Consider the following 18,904-nt stretch of genomic DNA (forward strand, 5'->3'; position numbering starts at 1 on the left):
AGTTGTCCAAATCTCCTCAACTACTTCACAGTAAATCGTTGGGGCTTCCAGCATTGCATAGCTAAGTTTACAGTTTTTGATGAAGTCCATCATTTTGTGATAATCTGAGTGGGCTTCATTCTTTGCTACCAAAGCTATGAAATTGTTCTTCTCATAGATGAATCCCAGATTGAGACATAATCTTTACTACTGGTGCCATTGTTGTGAGTAGAATTTGCAGAGAATAACTTGAAGGTTTTGCAGAGAGAAAATGGTAAAAGCTTTGAAATTTCAAGAAAGCGTAAAGTAAAAAAAATGAAAAATCAGAAGGGCTTATATACTTTCTCAAATTAAAAAGCATAAATAAGAGATTAAACAATAAATATATGTAAGTGAATTTCAGCCGTTTAAGAATAAACTGTAAGTATTCTAAAAACTACCTTTAAAACAAATACATACAGCTGTATGTATGAGTATCAACGGTTAAGATAATAGAATCAACGGCTGTGAAACACCTGAATCGACTGATGTGATATTTCAATGGATAAGGTAAACTGTCATCCGTTGAAGAGCACTTTAGTTTTATCCGTTGACGGATAAAAATTCCAGAAATGTATATGACTTTCAACGGATAATGAACATCCGTTGACAGAACAATTTTGACTTTCAACGGATAGGGAATATCCGTTGATGGAATAATCTGTGTTAAAAATCAAATTTGTTCTTACAGCTAATACATTTCAGGCTTCAATTCAAATTACAATAAGGACATGAATTTTAAGAGTAATTAAGCATACCTAGCTCACTTACCAATCTTGTGAATGTTGATTCATCAAGTGGCTTGGTAAATATGTCTGCAATTTGTTGTTCACTTGGAACAAAATGAAGTTCCACTGTACCTTTCATCACATGTTCCCTAATGAAGTGGTACTTGATATCAATGTGCTTGGTTCTTGAGTGTTGCACTGGATTTTCAGTAATGGCAATGGCACTTGTGTTGTCACAAAATATTGGAATTTTGTCAACAGTCATACCATAGTCAAATAACTGGTTCCTCATCCATAGTATTTGTGCACAGCAACTACCAGCTGCAATGTACTCAGCTTCAGCTGTTGATGTGGAAACAGAATTCTGCTTCTTGCTGAACCATGATATGAGCTTGTTCCCTAGAAATTGACAGGTGCCTGTTGTGCTTTTCCTGTCTATTTTGCAACCTGCATAATCTGCATCTGAGTAGCCAATTAGATCAAAACCAGACTCTCTAGGGTACCAAATTCCTAGATTTGGAGTTCCCTTGAGATATCTGAAAATTCTTTTAATGGCCACTAAGTGAGATTCTTTAGGGTCAGCTTGAAATCTAGCACAAAGACATGTAGAAAACATTATATCAGGTCTACTAGCAGTTAAATATAAAAGTGAGCCAACCATGCCTCTATAACTTGTAATATCCACAGACTTTTCAGCCTTGTTTAATTCAAGCTTAGTGGCAGTGGCCATGGGAGTTTTTGCAGGTGAACAATCCATTAAGTCAAACTTCTTTAAAAGATCATAAATATATTTAGTTTGACTAATGAAAATTCCACTACTAACTTGTTTTACTTGTAACCCAAGAAAGTAAGTTAGCTCTCCCATCATGCTCATTTCATATTTACTTTGCATTAATTTAGCAAACTTTTTACAAAGCTTATCATCTGTAGATCCAAATATAATATCATCTACATAAATTTGTACAAGTATCTTAGAGCCATTAACATTTCTAAAGAAGAGAGTTTTGTCAACAGTACCTCTTGTGAAATGATTATCTAGAAGGAACTTTGACAAAGTCTCATACCAGGCTCTAGGTGCTTGCTTTAGTCCATAGAGTGCTTTCAACAGATAATACACATGGTCTGGAAAATTTTGATCTTCAAAACCTGGAGGTTGGCTTACATAAACTTCTTCCTCCAATTCCCCATTTAGAAATGCACTCTTGACATCCATCTGATAGACTTTGAAATTGGCATTAGCTGCATAGGCTAGAAAGATTCTGATGGCTTCAAGTCTTGCAACTGGAGCAAATGTTTCATCAAAATCTATTCCCTCTTGTTGAGAATAGCCTTTAGCAACCAATCTGGCTTTATTCCTTATGACAATGCCATTTTCATCCATCTTGTTTCTGAATACCCATTTTGTGTCAATGGAACTCTTGTTCTTTGGCTTGGGTACCAGCTTCCAAACTTTGTTTCTCTCAAATTGGTTCAGCTCTTCCTGCATAGCTAATATCCAATCTGGATCCATTAAGGCTTCTTCCACTTTCTTAGGTTCCTCCTGAGATAGAAAACTACTATACAGACATTCATTTTGAGTAGCTTTTCTTGTTTGCACTTTAGATGATGCATCACCAATGATCAGTTCAAAGGGATGATTCTTGGTCCATTTCCTTTGAGGTGGAAGATGTGCTCTAGATGAGGTGGCCTCAGTATTGTCGTGATGTGAGACAGAGTGTTGATCAGTTGAAACTCCCCCTGAGTTGTTGGTCCTTTGCAGGAAACTTGGAGTTCTATCAACTGATGATGTAAATCGATTATCCGTTGATGAACTATGATCAACGGATGCTTCATTATGTACTTCAACGGATGATGCACTATGTCTTTCAACGGATACTGCATTGCCTCTTTCAACGGATGCAGAATTCTGTGCATTATCCAAGGGCATATCTTGAATCCCTTTTGAAGTGTCATCTCCATCAATCTCCTCTTCACTATCATCACATATATCTCAATGTTGTCAAATTTGAGTCTTTCATGGTGTCCCTCATCTTTTAGTCCATCAATCTTTTTATCATCAAACACAACATGCACAGATTCCATAACAATATTGGTTCTTAGATTGTAGACCCTATAAGATTTTCCAGCTGAGTAACCAACAAATATCCCTTCATCAGCCTTTGCATCAAACTTCCCTTTATGGTCAGGTTGATTTCTCAGTATAAAACATTTACATCCAAAGACATGAAGAAAGTTTAGAGTTGGTTTTCTTCTCTTGAACAACTGATAAGGAGTCATGCCTTTAGCTTGATTGATCAAAGAAATATTCTGAGTGTAGCAGGCACAATTAACAGCTTCAGCCCAGAAATATGTTGGTAACTTTGATTCTTCAAGCATTGTTCTAGCAGCCTCAATTAAAGATCTGTTCTTTCTTTCAACTACCCCATTTTGCTGAGGTGTTCTTGGAGCTGAGAACTCATGCATGATTCCATTTTCTTCACAGAACAACCTCAGTGTCAAATTCTTGAACTCAGTTCCATTGTCACTCCTGATATTCCTAACCTTCAAGTCAGGATGATTATTGACTTGCCTGATGTGATTGATAATGATTTCACTTGCTTCATCCTTTGATCCAAGACAATAGACCCATGAAAACTTTGAGAAATCATCTACAATCACCAAGCAATATCTTTTTCTTGCAATTGACAATACATTGACTGGTCCAAACAAATCCATATGTAGCAGCTGTAATGGTTCATCAATTATTGTTTCAAGCTTCTTTTTGAATGATGCTTTCCTTTGTTTGCCTTTCTGACAAGCATCACACAAACCATCCCTTGAGAATTCAACAAGAGGAATTCCTCTAACTAAGTCCTTTTTGACTAGATCATTCATTGTCTTGAAATTCAAATGGGATAGCTTCTTGTGCCATAGCCAACTTTCAGCTGAACTTGCTTTGCTGAAGAGACAAGTAATAGATTCTGCATCTGTAGAGTTGAAGTCAGCTAAGTACACTTTTCCTTTTCTAACTCCAGTTAGAACCACTTTGTTGTCTTTCTTACTGGTGACAACACAGGCTTCTGAATTGAAGGAAATTGTATTCCCTCTATCACATAGTTGACTGATGCTCAGTAAGTTATGCTTGAGACCATCAACTAATGCAACTTCATCAATTATGACATTCCTTGTTGAAATCAAGCCATATCCCATAGTAAACCCTTTGCTGTCATCTCCAAAGGTTATGCTAGGGCCAGCTCTCTCCTTAAACTCTGTGAGCAGGGAGAAATCTCCTGTCATGTGTCTTGAACAGCCACTGTCCAAGTACCATAGATTTCTTCTTTTTCCCTGCACACCATAAAATCAATCAAGTTGATTTTGGTACCCAAGTTTCCTTGGGTCCATTCTTGTTAGCCTTTCTCCTAGACTTCATTCCTCCTGCATCTTTAGACTTAGGTAACTTTGAGTCAACCTTGATCTTAGATGTAGTTGGTTGAGGTGTAGGGTTAGTCACAGAATCATTTAGCACATTTGGAATTTGATAAGGCATGGATTGTGCAAGCATGTTATTCCATATTGGCATATTGTATGGCAATTGAGGCATACTAAATGCAGCAAGATAAGGATTGTTAAAATATGGCATGTTTGCAAAATGTGCATAAGGATTATGTTGAGACATAACAGGCATAGCATGCAGAGGTGATGCAGACATATTAGGCATGGAAGAGGGCACAGGTATGGGAGTTTTCTTAATAGATTTGCAATTAGCAGATAGATGATTAACACTACTACAATGCACACAACTTTTTCTAGGAGCATACTTATCAGGTGTGTAATTGTTATGTTTGTTAACCCCTACCTTCCCATTTCTATTAGATTTCCTTTTAGTTTCCTTTTTATCCTCAACCACTTTGAGCCTATTCTTTAACTGTTCTAAGGTCATGTGTCCTATATTCACCTTACTGAAATCTTTGGATGTGCTTGCTTCTTCTTTGACAAAGTTCTTGGAAGTTGAACCAAACTTTTTGTTGAGTTTCTTTAGTTTTTCACTTTTAGAAACATCTGCCTGTTTTAATTGAGGAACCTTCAACGGATGCTCCTTTTCTTCCTTCAATGGATAACTTTCATCATCCGTTGATTCCACATCCGTTGACAGCCCGTCAATTAATTCCATTTTCTTTTTGTTTTTATCCCAGGCAGTCTCACAAAATGATTCAATTCCTTGAACCTTGACAATTTGAGCACTAACATCCCTAGATGTCTTCCAGGCTTTAATCACCTCTTGCTCTCTCTCTAATTGATTGGAAAGTATTTCTACTTTCTTAACAGATTCAGCTAGTTCATTTTCAACAGATATACAATGTAGCTTAGTTTTCTCTAGGTCAATCAACTTATCTTCTAACACAGCATTTCTATTACTTAAAAACAGATTGTTCTCTTTAATCCTACTATTTTCTTTAGCAAGAGATTTAAGAGACACACGCAAATGATACAATTCAGTAGACATGTCATTAAAAGCATCATTGCACTCTTCTTTAGTAAGCTGTGTTAAATCAGTAGTGATTACCTGGTTGCTTGATGAACTAACTTCATTTTCCTCAGAATCAGCCATGAGAGCCAAGTTGACATATTCCACATCTTCATCCTCTTCTTCTCCATCAGCTGCCCAGTCTTTTTCTTGAGTAATGAAAGCCCTCTCCTTTTGCTTGAGCAGATCAAAATATTTCTTTTTGTAATCTACTTGGTCAAATTTCTTCTTTTCAGAAGTTGGCTTTCTGCACTCACTTGCAAAGTGTCCACTTATACCACAATTGAAACACTTGAACTTGGATTTGTCCACCATGTTCTTATGAGGTTTAGTGGCTCTAGTGTTTTTCCTAAATTTCATCTTTGCAAATTTTCTGGACAGAAATGCAAGATGCTCATCAATACCATCAGAGTCATCTTGGCTGGAGTTGTCTTCATTCTCAGCAACTTGCTCCTTACCCTTGCTTGATTCTGATTTGCTTGTGCCATCTTTGGAGTTTAATGTTGATCTCACAGTTTCTTGTCTGCATTCTTTCTCATTTTCAGCTACCAAGGCAACTGAACCTCCTTTCTTTCTTCCCTTCTCCAATACCTCATCCTGTTCCAGCTCTAGTTCATAAGTCTTCAAGATTCCATATAATCTTTCAAGAGTGAAGTCCTTATAATCTTGAGAGTTTCTCAAGGAGACAGTCATGGGTTTCCATTCCTTTGGCAAGGATCTTAAAAATTTAAGATTTGAATCCTTCACCTGGTACACTCTACCATACAGCTTCAGTCCATTCAACAGCTTTTGGAATCTATTGAATGTGTCATTTAAAGATTCATTTTCTTCAAAATGAAAATACTCATACTGTTGAATGAGAAGCTGCATTTTGTTTTCTTTTACTTGTTCTGTACATTCACACAGTAGCTGAACTGTGTCCCAAACCTCTTTGGCAGTTGTGCAATTTATCACATTATCAAACATATCCTTGTCAAAACCATTAAACAAAATGTTCATAGCCTTCTTATCCTTGTGGACTTCTTCTGTGTCTTCCATTGTCCATTCTGCTCTAGGTTTTGGAATGGATTGACCAACAGCAATTGTGGCCGTAGCAACTGTGGCTACTTTGTGGGGAATGTGAGGACCATTCTCAATGCAGTTTACATAACCTTCATCTTGGGAGAGTAGATGAAGGTGCATTTTCACCTTCCAATGGTGATAACTGTCTTTGTCAAGAACTGGGATTTTTACTCCAATATCCTTCTTACTCATCTTTGTTAGTTTCCAAGATCTTTAAACTCTTTGTGTGTCAAGAGCTTGCTCTGATACCAATTGTTATTCCTAATGAACTAACAATGAGATTTACAGAAGGGGGGTTGAATGTAAATCTCAAAACTTTTTCAAGTTTTGAGCAGTTTCAAAGGCTATGTGTTTAAGATAAACAAGTGTATGAATTGCTTTAAGCTAATACTGACAGATATATATTCAAACACTAATGTAAAGAACACAACAGACCTTAAAAACTTTTCTGGTGGATTGTTGTTCCACCAGAGATGGTATTTCAGAAAATCTGTGATTCAAGAAGTTGATCACAGCTGCGTCCTAGTACAAACTAGATAATTTTTCTCTCAAGATTTTTCTAAACAGCTCTGGAAAAATTCTCATCTAATTACTAGCTGCTACTTGGTTTATATATCACCAAGTTTACAAGTGAAGGCAAAGATAAAAAGTACAATAATAAAATAAGTTCTCCACTTGTTTCTTCTCCATTTTACTCCAGTGCAATGTTGACTATTGCCTCTTTATACTAGAGTAGAACGGCTGCTTTTTCTGATGATCCTGAAATAGGCTACCACATCTCAGTTGTCTCTGTCAACCCATGTGCCTCTGTTTGTAGGTACAACTACCACTTGTTAACTGCTATTTAACAGAACATCCGTTGAAGCCTTCATCCGTTGATGGCTTTATCCGTTGATGTGTTAGCAGTTGAAGCTCTATCCGTTGATGCACTCATCCGTTGAAGGATGTTATCCGTTGAAGCTTTAGAGACATCCGTTGAAGCTTTGTTTCTCATCCGTTGAAGGTCTTTAAGTAATCCGTTGACACCATTTCATTTATACAAAACTACAAGGCATGAAATACTTACAATTGGCCTTCCTATCTGCATATCCTCTAGTAGTCAACATGACTTATAATTTCCCTCAACATTTAAGAATTTATATCTCAAATTCAGAGACTGAAATATGCTACAACACTAGACTTATTTCTAAGTAAAGCTACACCATCAACGGATAGCCAAAATGGTCTTATCCGTTGAGGCTACAAACACTAGATTTCTACTTAAGTGTTTTGTTAAACATATCATCAAACTAATGCACATATATTCCTAACAATATTCAATATCAACTAGAATTTATCTTGTAACTGTGTAGTATATAAACACAGACATAGGATTTACACTATATGTGTTATCATAATCGAAGTTATTATTCATTGTAACCCTAGCAGCTCTCGTGATAAGTTGTTCATCACTGAGAGAGGATAGTTCCATATTGTAACAGAGTTTATTGTGTTGAATAAAATCTGTTTTTTGTTACTTGTGTTCTTATATTCGATTTGATTGTGATAAATACTGTATTCAACCCCCTTCTACAGTGTGTGTGTGACCTAACAGAGTCGGATCCCTAAGATTTTGAGCGAGTATTTAAATCCCCCCACAAAAAGAAATATTTAAATTATAAAGGAGTTCTGGGATCCGTTTTAACTTTTAAAATCATTTTGAAGATTTGAAAAAAAAAATTGAAACGGTTGAGGTAAAGATTATTCAATAAAATAAATCAGTTTCAAAATATTAGAAAATATCTAAATATTCTTTAAATAATATTCTAATAAAGAACAACATTTTATAAAAATATGAAGTAAAAGTTTTTAAACTAATGCTTGAAACGAATAATAATTAGCAAAAGATATACTTATACGAAAGTAAAAAATTTATTTGGATATTCGAAAAAAATATTTGATTATTATTCAAAACAATCGAATATACCTTATTCGATCAATAGTTATAGAAAACTATATATAATATACTCTGGAACCTCGCCTCCCGGTTTTAGGAAAATTGTTCAACTTTGGGTCCCCTATACCAAGGGTATACACAAATAATGTTTATCTCTAACATAGGTATTATGAAGTTCATAATCTCTACATTAAAGCAATTGTATTTGACAAAGGAACATCACGATTTCAACACGTGCATGCATATATATATACATATCATCATGATTTCCAAAACATAAATCATGATTCCCAAAACATACATGCATATATATATATATATATTAAGATTTTTCTAACAATATTCATGCAATTATCGCAAGATAACGCATATATATAACACATCACAACAACAGTATTACGGGTAGAAAACTTGCCTGAGCGATATGGGGTGGGAATGGGTCTGTGAAAAGTCCGGTAACCTATAACAACACCTAAGTCGGAATCAATCCTCGGTCGCTTAAAAACTAGACTTTATTCATTCATACCCTAACGCTCGCTTCGACGCTTAAGGATTTATATTAGTCGCGTGAGTACTATCGGCTCCACCATTTTCATAAAATTAACCGTTAAACATTTTAAGGTGACTCTTTCGCGAGGGATTTACAAACTGCCTAATCCACTTTTCATAATGTTTCGTGTTTCAATAAGTTTTTTAGGGGCCTTAAACATGGTCTTAAATTTACTCGAGGGGTAAGGGTCCGTTCACGAAATGCCGTTACTTAAAACGGTCGTTTCTCCCAAACCGTAAGTCGGATTTAAGCGAATCACATATCAAAACGAAGCTTAAATCATATACTATCTAAGAATTGTAGTGGTGAGTTCATAATATTGGGTGTTCGGATCCAAAATCTAAGAACAAAAAAGTCTCTAGAAAAATGGCCATTGCGATGGCTATAAGTTAATGATTCCCAATTTTTTAACTATGCAAATCCATACCAAACCAGCACAATCCACCAAAAACTCATTCATCAATAAATATCACTCAACAACCATTCTTTTACCATGGATATAAGTCAAAATAAGCCAAGAACCATCAATAACACAAGTATCAATACTAACTCTCAAAATCAACAAAACACTTTAACAAACCAAGCTCTAAAACATGCTTAATCACCTACTATACTTAATCCACCATCTAAATATCATAACAACTCAAACTAATCACTTAATACTAAGACCTTGAAGAGTCATACCTTCCTTGGAGCTTCTAAACAATGCGAGAGCCTTGGACTGCCTATGGAGCCCTGATCTATGCTTAAACTACCTTGATCTTACATATAAAATCAAGAAATCAAAATTAGTTCTTGAAATTTACTATTCTTCATCTTCTTTGATGAATTGTTTGAAATATCTAGGCATGGAATTAGGAGCTCAAAATCCTAGAGAGTGTGTATCTAACCATCAAGAAGCTAGGATAATTACCTTGATAAATAACAAGGAGTGGAGCTTGGACTTTGATTTCCAAAAAAAGGGGCTGAAAGCTTCATGTGAGAAAATGGGGGAGAAATCTTGCTTGCTTCCTTGGTTGTATTGGTTTTGTATGATAAAGGGTTGGCTGAGGCTTAACCTTAGTTAATCAAGAGTTAAAATGCTTGGCATATAATCAATCTTGCAAAATATCTACTTAACTTGCTTACATCATCTTGATGATCTCATTTCCATGCCACATGTTATTATCTTTTGGTTTAATGATGTCACCTTATTTCTAGTCCACTTGTTCAATCCCCCTTGCTTCTTGCACAAGCTTGTTCCTTGACCGTTTATTTTTTTTACGGTTCGCTTAACTCTCGTTCTCGTTGTTCATTTGAAGGATCATATCCGGGATCCTATTACTTGGGCTTCCCTAAACCTTTCTTAATATTTTATCTTCCTTTAATGATCCTCTATTAAAATCCTTGAATTGAATTCCTTTCAATCATGTTACCTTATACTTAATTCTTTCAGTATCTGGTGGATTTTCGGAAAAAACCAAAGTGTTCGAATTCGAATTCTAACGACCTGTACATACACTCATTTACTTTATGGAATACTAATCTGATCTCAGAATTTCCATAACAGTACTCCTATATAGTGTGGTTTGATAACTTTTTTCAATCAACAAAGATTAGCAAAAGTTATTATTCATCAGGGTTTCGAAAATTCCAAAAATTGGGGTTATTACACTGACAACAAGAAGCTCTAAAACGTTGTGGAAAAATTCAGGGAACGCTTTTTGAATATTCATGTCTTCTTTCACGAGTTCAGTCAGATAATCACTGATGTGACGGTGAATACTTTTAAGAATGAGTGGAGAATTTATGTTAATGATATAGACGGGATCTCAATAAAAATATCCACCAGTGTGCTGAGGAAGTTAAACATAGTTGAACTGTTTGTCCTAAATACAAAAATCCCATGGTTGACTTCACTGGAAAATGAATACTTCAAAGGAAAGCATTAATGAATGTGTGTCCTCAAGCATTCCTTGAACCATTTATGATCAAGATATTTTTAGATGGAAGAATGATGAACATGACCTTATCTAATGAACATTTGAGACTCATTCGATATCTTCACCTCACTTTTTCTTGAAAGTCAACTTAGAAGCAAAAGAGAAAACCTGGAAGCTCCTAGAGTGAAAAGATCAGAAGCATAACTCAAAGCTGCTGAAGAACTGTATGCTTACATGTTGAATGATAAGATGATGAAAGAGTCGGAAAAAGACAAGAGGAATCTAACAAGAGCATATCATGAGATGATGTTTATAAATGGGGTGGCAGAAATTGATCTCCTGAAAGATAGTGAACCTATTATCAGCAAGGATAATGAAGGGGATCAAGTCTTTGAGACAATAAAAAGAAGATTAAAATCAAAGATTTTAGAGCGAGTGAATCAGATTCAATCAAGCAAGCCTTGTTGGAAGTCAAAATTTCAATATGCAAAGATGACAAGCGTGCCTTGATTTCAATCATGGAAATACTTGAAGAAGTGTTGGAAGAAGTAACTATCAACAACACAAAAAGAGTACAAGACTTTATTAAAAGGATAATTGTCTTTGTAATGGCAAGAAAATTAACATTGTTATTTAGTCTTCTCACAGAGTTGTCAATATCAGGTATCTTCAACTAATGCTCAAAGAGCTGAACAATCCACCACCTAAGAATTCACTTGAAATTGAAGCTCATGATTCTATTCAAGCTAGATTGAATGAACTTCTGAATAGAAAGAAAGAAAAAGAGAAAGAAGCATCTCATCCGGTCTCCACACAGGCATCAGATCCCAAGAAGAAAGCTACCAAAAGAAAATATGTTCAGACTAAATCTACTCAGGAAGGAGAAGGTAGTCAAGGAAAGAAGCTGAAGAAAACAAAGACAAAGAAGACTTAGTTTATTTTTTCCGGATATAGGAACACTTCTTATCTTTTTAACTTGTAATTTGAGAAATATGGAATTAAATATGTGATCCATAATGCATTAATATTATTCTTGATTTTCAGTAAGTACTTTTTTCATTGTCAGTTGAGTTATCCTTTAAGGATTTGATTGGAGAACTCTAACAAACAAATAGGGGAGATTGTAAAGTATAATGTAACGTAATATGTAACTGAGGAAATATAATTTAACCTGAAACATAAACTAATAAATAATATTAACTGTGAAGCATAAGAACCCTGAAGATGAATACTGGATAAATACAAAGAATCAAAACATGGAACTAATGCTCCAAGTCCGTAACCAGGTCATGGAAAGAAGTTCATTAATATGTTCAAGCCTCCATGAAAAATAAAATGTCAAAGGACTTCTAGTGACAATAAAATGTATTGATTTGAAGTATTGGAGATCAAGGGTTTCAGTGATTAAAGCAATGAATGACTAACAGGTTGTATCAGCTCAGAATTGTAAAGAGATTGTGTGAATTCTATCTGGTACTACACTACAAGAAAAACATCAATAGACATCAGTTATTGACCGTTGTGAAAGATGTAAAAAACCGATGTCTACGTGGGTGTAGTAAAAGGTCCCTGTTTTTCACATCGATTCAGGACCAATATGAAAAATAACATTATACATCATTTCTAGATAAATAACCGATGTATTAGATATACTAAGACATCGGTTAGTAATCAATGTGGAAAATAAGAAACGATATCAAATGTGCATATACAACAACGCTTTCATAAATTAAAACGATATATTAGACATAATAAGACATCAGTTAATGACTGATGTCTATGGTTACATATTTACCTATTATATATATAATAGGTATATGTATATATATACATTAAAATACCAAAAACTAAAACAAGTAAATTGAATCACATCTAAATAACCACAACTTTCATTATTATTATCAAACTAATACAAAGTATTCAAATATATCATTGACAAAATCAAAAACATAATTCTCAAATCTAGACATTATCAAGTCAAAATGAAATTTTCCTACTACTCTCCTATGTTGAAGCAGATCATATTCCACAGCAGGGCAAGCACCTCTCTGGAGCATTGTAGGTCTTCAACAGAAATCATCATACCCCTTCATGTCACAGGGCCTATTCAAGAACTACAAAGAACTTCTACAGCTAAGCTTTTAAGCATTCCAGGACAAGGGTCCCCAAGTATAGCTGCGGAGACAGGTATTGAACATTTTTGCTTTCCAATGCAAAGCTGCGGTTTTTATTAAATGTCAAAATTCTGATATTTGCGATGAATAAAAATGTTATAAATTTATCCAGCAGCAGAGGAACTATGAGCTAACTGTGGAATAGAGCAAAGCATATTCATTATTATTAATTTATACTAATACATCATCGCCCGCTATATAAGGAAAATAAGAAGATTGCGATGTTTTTCCCAAGGAACCGAACCTTTCTTGCAAGAAGTTTAGGCAAATGACGATATAAATATCAAAATCAAAAGGAAGCCAACATCTCCTGAACTTTTGGGCAGACCATATGCTTTCATGGTAGTTTATGGCCTAAAATGTGTCATTTATGTATGTACAATTATATATGAATATATTGCATCTTTACATAAGAACTGCTCCAAAGATGCAGCTTATTTAAGATGCTCACACATATCGTATGATTTATTTACTCTCGTTTCATATTTCAACTTTTAAGAACATATAGCATGCTCCCAGTAAAAAATTGACAACTACGAATTTGTAACACCATTTCCGGTATGAACCAAGGAACTCCAAAATAAATTTAGATAAAAGTTCATTGCAAGATAAATCTAGATAAAACTTGAAAATATCTTAAATACCAGTTTGATTAATATAGGAAAAATTTACTCACCTTCTAGTACTGAACCTTCACTGACACCTTTGTATGCCCAGTCACAAGCTGCTCTTATACCTTCAGTAGCATATCTACAGCAAGTATAGAATGTTTAAATTCCTCCTATTTTTTTTTAAAAAGGACCATGCAGGCCGCCTCTGCATTCTTCTTACTTGGTTCTACTGGCAATGGTCTTGCCCAAAACCTTGCCATGCTCATTGTTGGAAGGCTTTTACTTGGTGCTGGAATTGGATTCGGAAACCAGGTCTTTTAACTTATGATCAACAGTAAACATTTTATTGATAATAATGCACTTGTTTTCTTTTGAGTTATAGCCATGTAATGGTTGATAATGCAGGCAGTGCCACTATTTATATCAGTGCCATTATGTTCCAGTTGCTAGTTACAGTAGGCATTTTAGTTGCAAATTTAGTCAACTTTTTCACATCTCATCTCCCTCATGGTTGGAGATATTCACTTGGCAAGAAAGACCGAGTTATGAAAACACTAAAGAAAATCAAGGGCAAGCATATTGACGTTGACAAGGAGTATCAGTCAATTGTAGATGCTACAGAGATAGCTCAGAAGTTCAAGCATCCTTTTAAACATTTAGTAAAAAATTGCATGCCACAACTTATATGCGGGACCATAATTCAAATGTTTCAGCAGCTCACAGGGATTAATGTTATCATGTTTTATGCTCCTTTTTGTTCAAAACAATGGGATTCAAAAATGACGCCTCTAAACTTTTCAGTTACATAACTGAAGCACACTACTATAACATCCAAACTTACATGTCTGGGCAAGTTGGCTTATTACCGCCACAATTCTCCCATGTTGGGACTTGGTCTTTCCATTCACCCTGATAGGTATAAATTAAGGCGATATAATAAGAATAAAGGTGAAACAGCAAAATATTTCAATTAGTCTGCAGGCGGAAAGGCTGCTGTTTAAGTATACCGTAATATTCTTCCGAAGTAAATCCTACATGAAGTGGCTGCACATACATGTATCATTGTGTTATGATAGTCTTGTAACGTGCTCGTCAGGATGCAAGTTTGAAACAAAGAAAACTTACTATCAGATTAAATTGCATACCTGATGAATATCTCCAATAAAATGAGAGAGAAAGAGAAGAGCTTCCGTTATATTATCTGTGGGCAAGAGAAAGATTGGTCATGTTTTAGGATCTGTAAATCCTATAGTTGGCTATGTACTAAAAGTATTTATATTGTTATTATTACAGAGACTGAATTCTACGACATGTAGCAGTGTTTTATTCTTAAGCATCACATTGTCAAGTAATTATACCATTATCAAAAAAAGATGCGACAAACTCAAGTAACAAGTGTTTGTAAACAAAATTAAAAAGGAATATCGTGAAATTTGCTGAAGAACTCTACCTTGTCCGATTTGTTTTTACACAGTTGAACTCCGACTGCACCTCAAGTGACCTTCCAAATACTACTATACTAGATTTATCAATGTCTATCCTTTGAACAAGATGATCTAATGCAGCCTAGCCAACAATAAGATACATGCTTTTCAGAATCGATAACATCTCTGTTACAGGTAAAGTAAAATTATTAGAAATAATAGAATAGTAACCTGGGAATCTTTTACAATGCCCTGCTGAGATGGGAAGCCTTCACTAGCACCAAATCTGTCCTTTCAAGAATCATTACATTCTAGATTTAACAAGTAAATAATTTTCCGAAAAATCTGCTATTCTAGAAGGTAGGATGCATTTACACAACAAGGCCAGAAGCATGACCTTTAATGCATACCCTCTATAAGAAAGCATAAAGACATTACATTGTAGTTTTTGTAACATCATGCACACCATCTCAAGCCGGTGAGCAATATCTGTAGGAAAATTATGAAGGCCTCACACGAAAGTTGAAAAATAAGAAAGGACTTTGTAAACATAAGCTTTATGGAACATGGAACAGGAGAGCAATCTAATAAGTAGGTTAAAGAAAGAGTAAGGCCATTCCTCCAATAAAGAATTACAAACACAAGCAAGGATACTTTCAGCAGCCAGCAAAGTGTTGTTAGAATTTTAGATTTCACAGAGCTACGATGAAATTAATGAGTGAATATAACTTGCTTCATTCCCAGTTTTTGTTGTTCTCATTATCTCTGCCACAAGTTTTCTCTCCTACAAAATTCAATACACTCACGATCAAACTTCTAATTCATGTCAACAGAGTGAAAAATTCACCTACTGCACACGCTAACAACTTTTACATACGAATACAAAAACAACAAAAAACCCACATCAACAAAACAATCAAGAACCAAAATCAAGCAACCCATTTCACAAAAAGAAAGAATTAAATACCGAAAATTGAATTTTGAAAAGAAATTAGAATAACACTTACTAATTACAGCGGATTCGAGCTAGGGTTCAACCTCCTTTACACAAATCGACCAATGTTCAACCTCCTTTGCACAAATCGACGAAAACTTGCAGCTAATCGGCCATTTCAGTTGAAAGTTAGGGTTCGATTACTTGAAATCTAGGATTCAAATTAGGGGTTTCAAATCAACGACTTTAATTAAGGTAGTATAAGTTTGGGTTTCAATGTTTAAGGATGAGAGTGAGTGAGTGAGTGAGAGAGAATCGGGAAAAAGAAGGAGATGAAGGAGAGAGTCGGGCGAGAGAGAAGAAAGAAGCAGCGAGAGAGATGGAGTAGTTTAAACATCGGTTTTGATTTTAACTGATGTAAAAAATGGTCTATCGGTCATTTTCTTGTAGTGTAGTTTTTTGTGAATCAGACCAGCGCACTAAGCATCAGCACATAAAAAAAGGATCAATTTAATCATTCAGAAGATATCAAGCTGGTATAGCATAGAGAGAATCAAAGACGGCAAGAAATTGAGGTATGGTAGGAAGAAAATCAAAAAAATTAAAAAACCCTTTCTTATCGTAAGTGGAGAGAAAATATTTTAAATACAAAAAATTCTCTCCTTTAGCGCAATGGCAATAATTTTCTGAGGTAAAAGCACTTGAATCTCTCATGGCGTAAGTGGAGGAAAGCTAAAGGTTAGAAACTCTTCATGGCACAACTGGAGAATAATTCTAACTGAGAATTATTTCATGGCACAAGTAACAACTCTAGGGAAGCCTCCAGGCACAACTGAGAGATATTCTAAGGCATGGGGGTTGTTTTCTTGTTGTCGTAATTAAGGGAAAAGAACTTCCTCTCTTGGTGCCAGTTAATTTATTCTCCAAGTGTGTGCACACTCTAAGAGTAACTAATGACTTGGTCAATTCATTTGTTTACAGAATTAATTAAAATTAAGTGGTTATAATAAAGCCACATAATTTGGAAAATTAAAAGTCTACACAAAAGAAGCAGAATGAATTGAATTCAATCATTTATCTTCTTCAGCTCCCAATTGTATTTTACGAAGCTCTATTGAGGCCAAATTGTTAAGTTTGTAAACATATTATTATGTTGTTGAATTTATTGTAGTTAATCATTTGATTGATTAGAATGTAGCAACCTCAAGATTTATATTAATAAAACAATATATTCCTTCAATTGTTTTGTGTCTATTTTGAGTCCGTAGATTTAACGAAGAACTTGAAACAAATCGAAAAAGATTGCAGGTATCGTATTCAACCCCCACTTCTACGATACTTTGGGACTAACACTTAACATCTGAATCCTTAAACAAGACATCATCACTCCTTACATCAATAGTAGTAGCAGGAGGAATGGGGTCATCCTCCATAGGAGTCACATCCTGGAGAGGAGAAGTAGCGGCCTCGACTGAAGAGGTTGGAACAAGAGAAGTCGTGAAAGTAGAATCTCACGAAGACTCCCAAACCTCCTCAGATGATGACTCTTGTCCATGGATAGGAGGTACTGGATACACTTTGAGAGTCACTCCGGGAACGTCTTCCCGATTTCTTCCACGATCTGCTCCTAGCAAGGGGTAAAAGTATCAGGGAAGCTCGCATCATACTCGGCATTAAGGATATTCTAGAAGTCCTTAGACGCCTTATACTCGCGATCACCTCAGCACGGCCTCTTTGAGCGGCCAACTCCAACCTACAAACTTTCTCCTTCTCATCCGCCAACACATTCTCCACTTCCGAAAGTGAGTAAAGTTAGCCTCTGAGACATTGAGATACCTATCCCTATCCTTCTTGGCGATAGTCAGGTTAACTCTCACCTCCTTCAGGTTATGAAGAGCAACCTGAAGGTAGGTGTTCATCTGCAAAACCATGGTACGATAAAGTACAAGTGCAAGAATAAGCAAGTAAGAACGACACAAAAAGAGAAAACGGATTTACCGAGGCCACAGCCTAGGAGCCAAGGCGCTCAGTCTGCAAGTCTACAGAAGACTCCACGATCTCAGCCTAGTCGTGTGGTATAACCACACTCTCAGACCAAATAGCAGCAGTATTTGAACTCCCTACCACTGTATTTCTTCTCTGTCCTCATCAAGGCTGCGAGGCCTCTCGGACACAAAGGTGGGGATGGTCTCCGCGACGGTGATCGAAGGGACGTGTCCAATCATCACTCGTTTTTTGTGCTGAGCCACAACAGAAGTACCGCGGCTAGCACATGCCTCCCTTCTCTTGAAAATGGAGTCCAAAAATCGCCTTAGTTGAAAAAGTTCGCGAATATTAGTAAAATAATAAAGCATGAGAAATAAACAACAAAGTCAGAAGGGAAAAGAAATACCCTCAGGACCCAGGTCACTAAGGCCTAAATTTTTCAAATTGCCCTCAAATAGGATGATAGCACAACAATGCAAGTTACAAGCTGTTATGGCCTTGATGGCCGCATCTTCGTCTATCCCTAATTTCAAATCCCTCAAAGAACCATCTACGCATTTGGAAAACTTGGCCTGAAAAAATGGTCTCAATTCTCCTCGGCATTTAAGTAAATATAAAACGACTCACTCTTCCAGTCAGGATAAGAATCAGGGTTAGTGTCAGAGATGAAGCAAGAACGAGTCAAAGACCTATGAACTATCTTGACCCAACCTTGGTCATTAGGGGCATTTAAAAATTTAAATAAATAAGAAAAACACACATATTATGCTCAAAGCCATTTTTGCGGGATTGAGCCATATACCAATGAATAAAATGCCATGATTTGGGAGTAAGTTGGGTTGGACATATACAGGCTTCGACCAACAAAAGAAACACAAAAGGGTGAGGGGAAAGACGACAACCCGCATAAAGAGTTTCTTTATAGATACGAATATCCCCTATCCCCAGGCTTATGGTAACACGCCCTGTCATTTGAGTCGGGGGCCTCAACCCTATAGGGAGCGGAAATACCAAACATATGAGCTATAAACCTACTTTATCATAATCATATCCAT

The 18,904-nt window shown here is 35.8% G+C and overlaps 1 protein-coding gene across 13 annotated transcripts; it reads right to left on the reverse strand.

The window, feature by feature from the left end:
- Positions 1 to 12,597: 12,597 nt before the first annotated feature.
- Positions 12,598 to 16,780, reverse strand: LOC141712989 (alpha/beta hydrolase domain-containing protein WAV2-like). 13 transcript variants are annotated; one of them, XR_012571749.1, is made up of 10 exons: positions 15,937 to 16,758; positions 15,584 to 15,713; positions 15,327 to 15,418; positions 15,161 to 15,215; positions 14,956 to 15,071; positions 14,651 to 14,706; positions 14,513 to 14,549; positions 14,347 to 14,414; positions 13,571 to 13,794; positions 12,598 to 12,938 (listed from the first exon to the last, which is right to left on the reverse strand). XR_012571749.1 is itself a non-coding variant. In XM_074516162.1 (10 exons), the coding sequence occupies exons 3-6, from the start codon at positions 15,396 to 15,398 to the stop codon at positions 14,703 to 14,705; spliced, it is 234 nt and encodes a 77-aa protein (XP_074372263.1). In that variant the 5' UTR covers positions 15,399 to 15,513; positions 15,584 to 15,713; positions 15,937 to 16,777; the 3' UTR covers positions 12,598 to 12,938; positions 13,571 to 13,794; positions 14,347 to 14,414; positions 14,513 to 14,549; positions 14,651 to 14,702. The 13 variants fall into 13 exon arrangements, 5 of the variants coding, with proteins under 5 accessions (XP_074372263.1, XP_074372265.1, XP_074372262.1 ...); XR_012571748.1 differs by having other exon boundaries at positions 15,368 to 15,418; positions 15,937 to 16,757; XM_074516162.1 differs by having other exon boundaries at positions 15,340 to 15,513; positions 15,937 to 16,777.
- Positions 16,781 to 18,904: the final 2,124 nt, after the last annotated feature.

Source organism: Apium graveolens, chromosome 3 (genome assembly GCF_009905375.1).
Source record: "Apium graveolens cultivar Ventura chromosome 3, ASM990537v1, whole genome shotgun sequence".
NCBI lineage: Eukaryota > Viridiplantae > Streptophyta > Magnoliopsida > Apiales > Apiaceae > Apium > Apium graveolens.

Bases quoted from the DNA above. Each gene is read 5' to 3' on its own strand.
- LOC141712989 (XM_074516163.1), bottom strand. From the start codon at position 15,398: ATGGTGTGCATGATGTTACAAAAACTACAATGTAATGTCTTTATGCTT. The intron at 15,216-15,339 runs GTATGCATTAAA...TTGAAAGGACAG, and splicing joins TTTATGCTTTCTTATAGAGG to ATTTGGTGCTAGTGAAGGCT. The intron at 15,072-15,160 runs GTTACTATTCTA...ATTGTTGGCTAG, and splicing joins GCATTGTAAAAGATTCCCAG to GCTGCATTAGATCATCTTGT.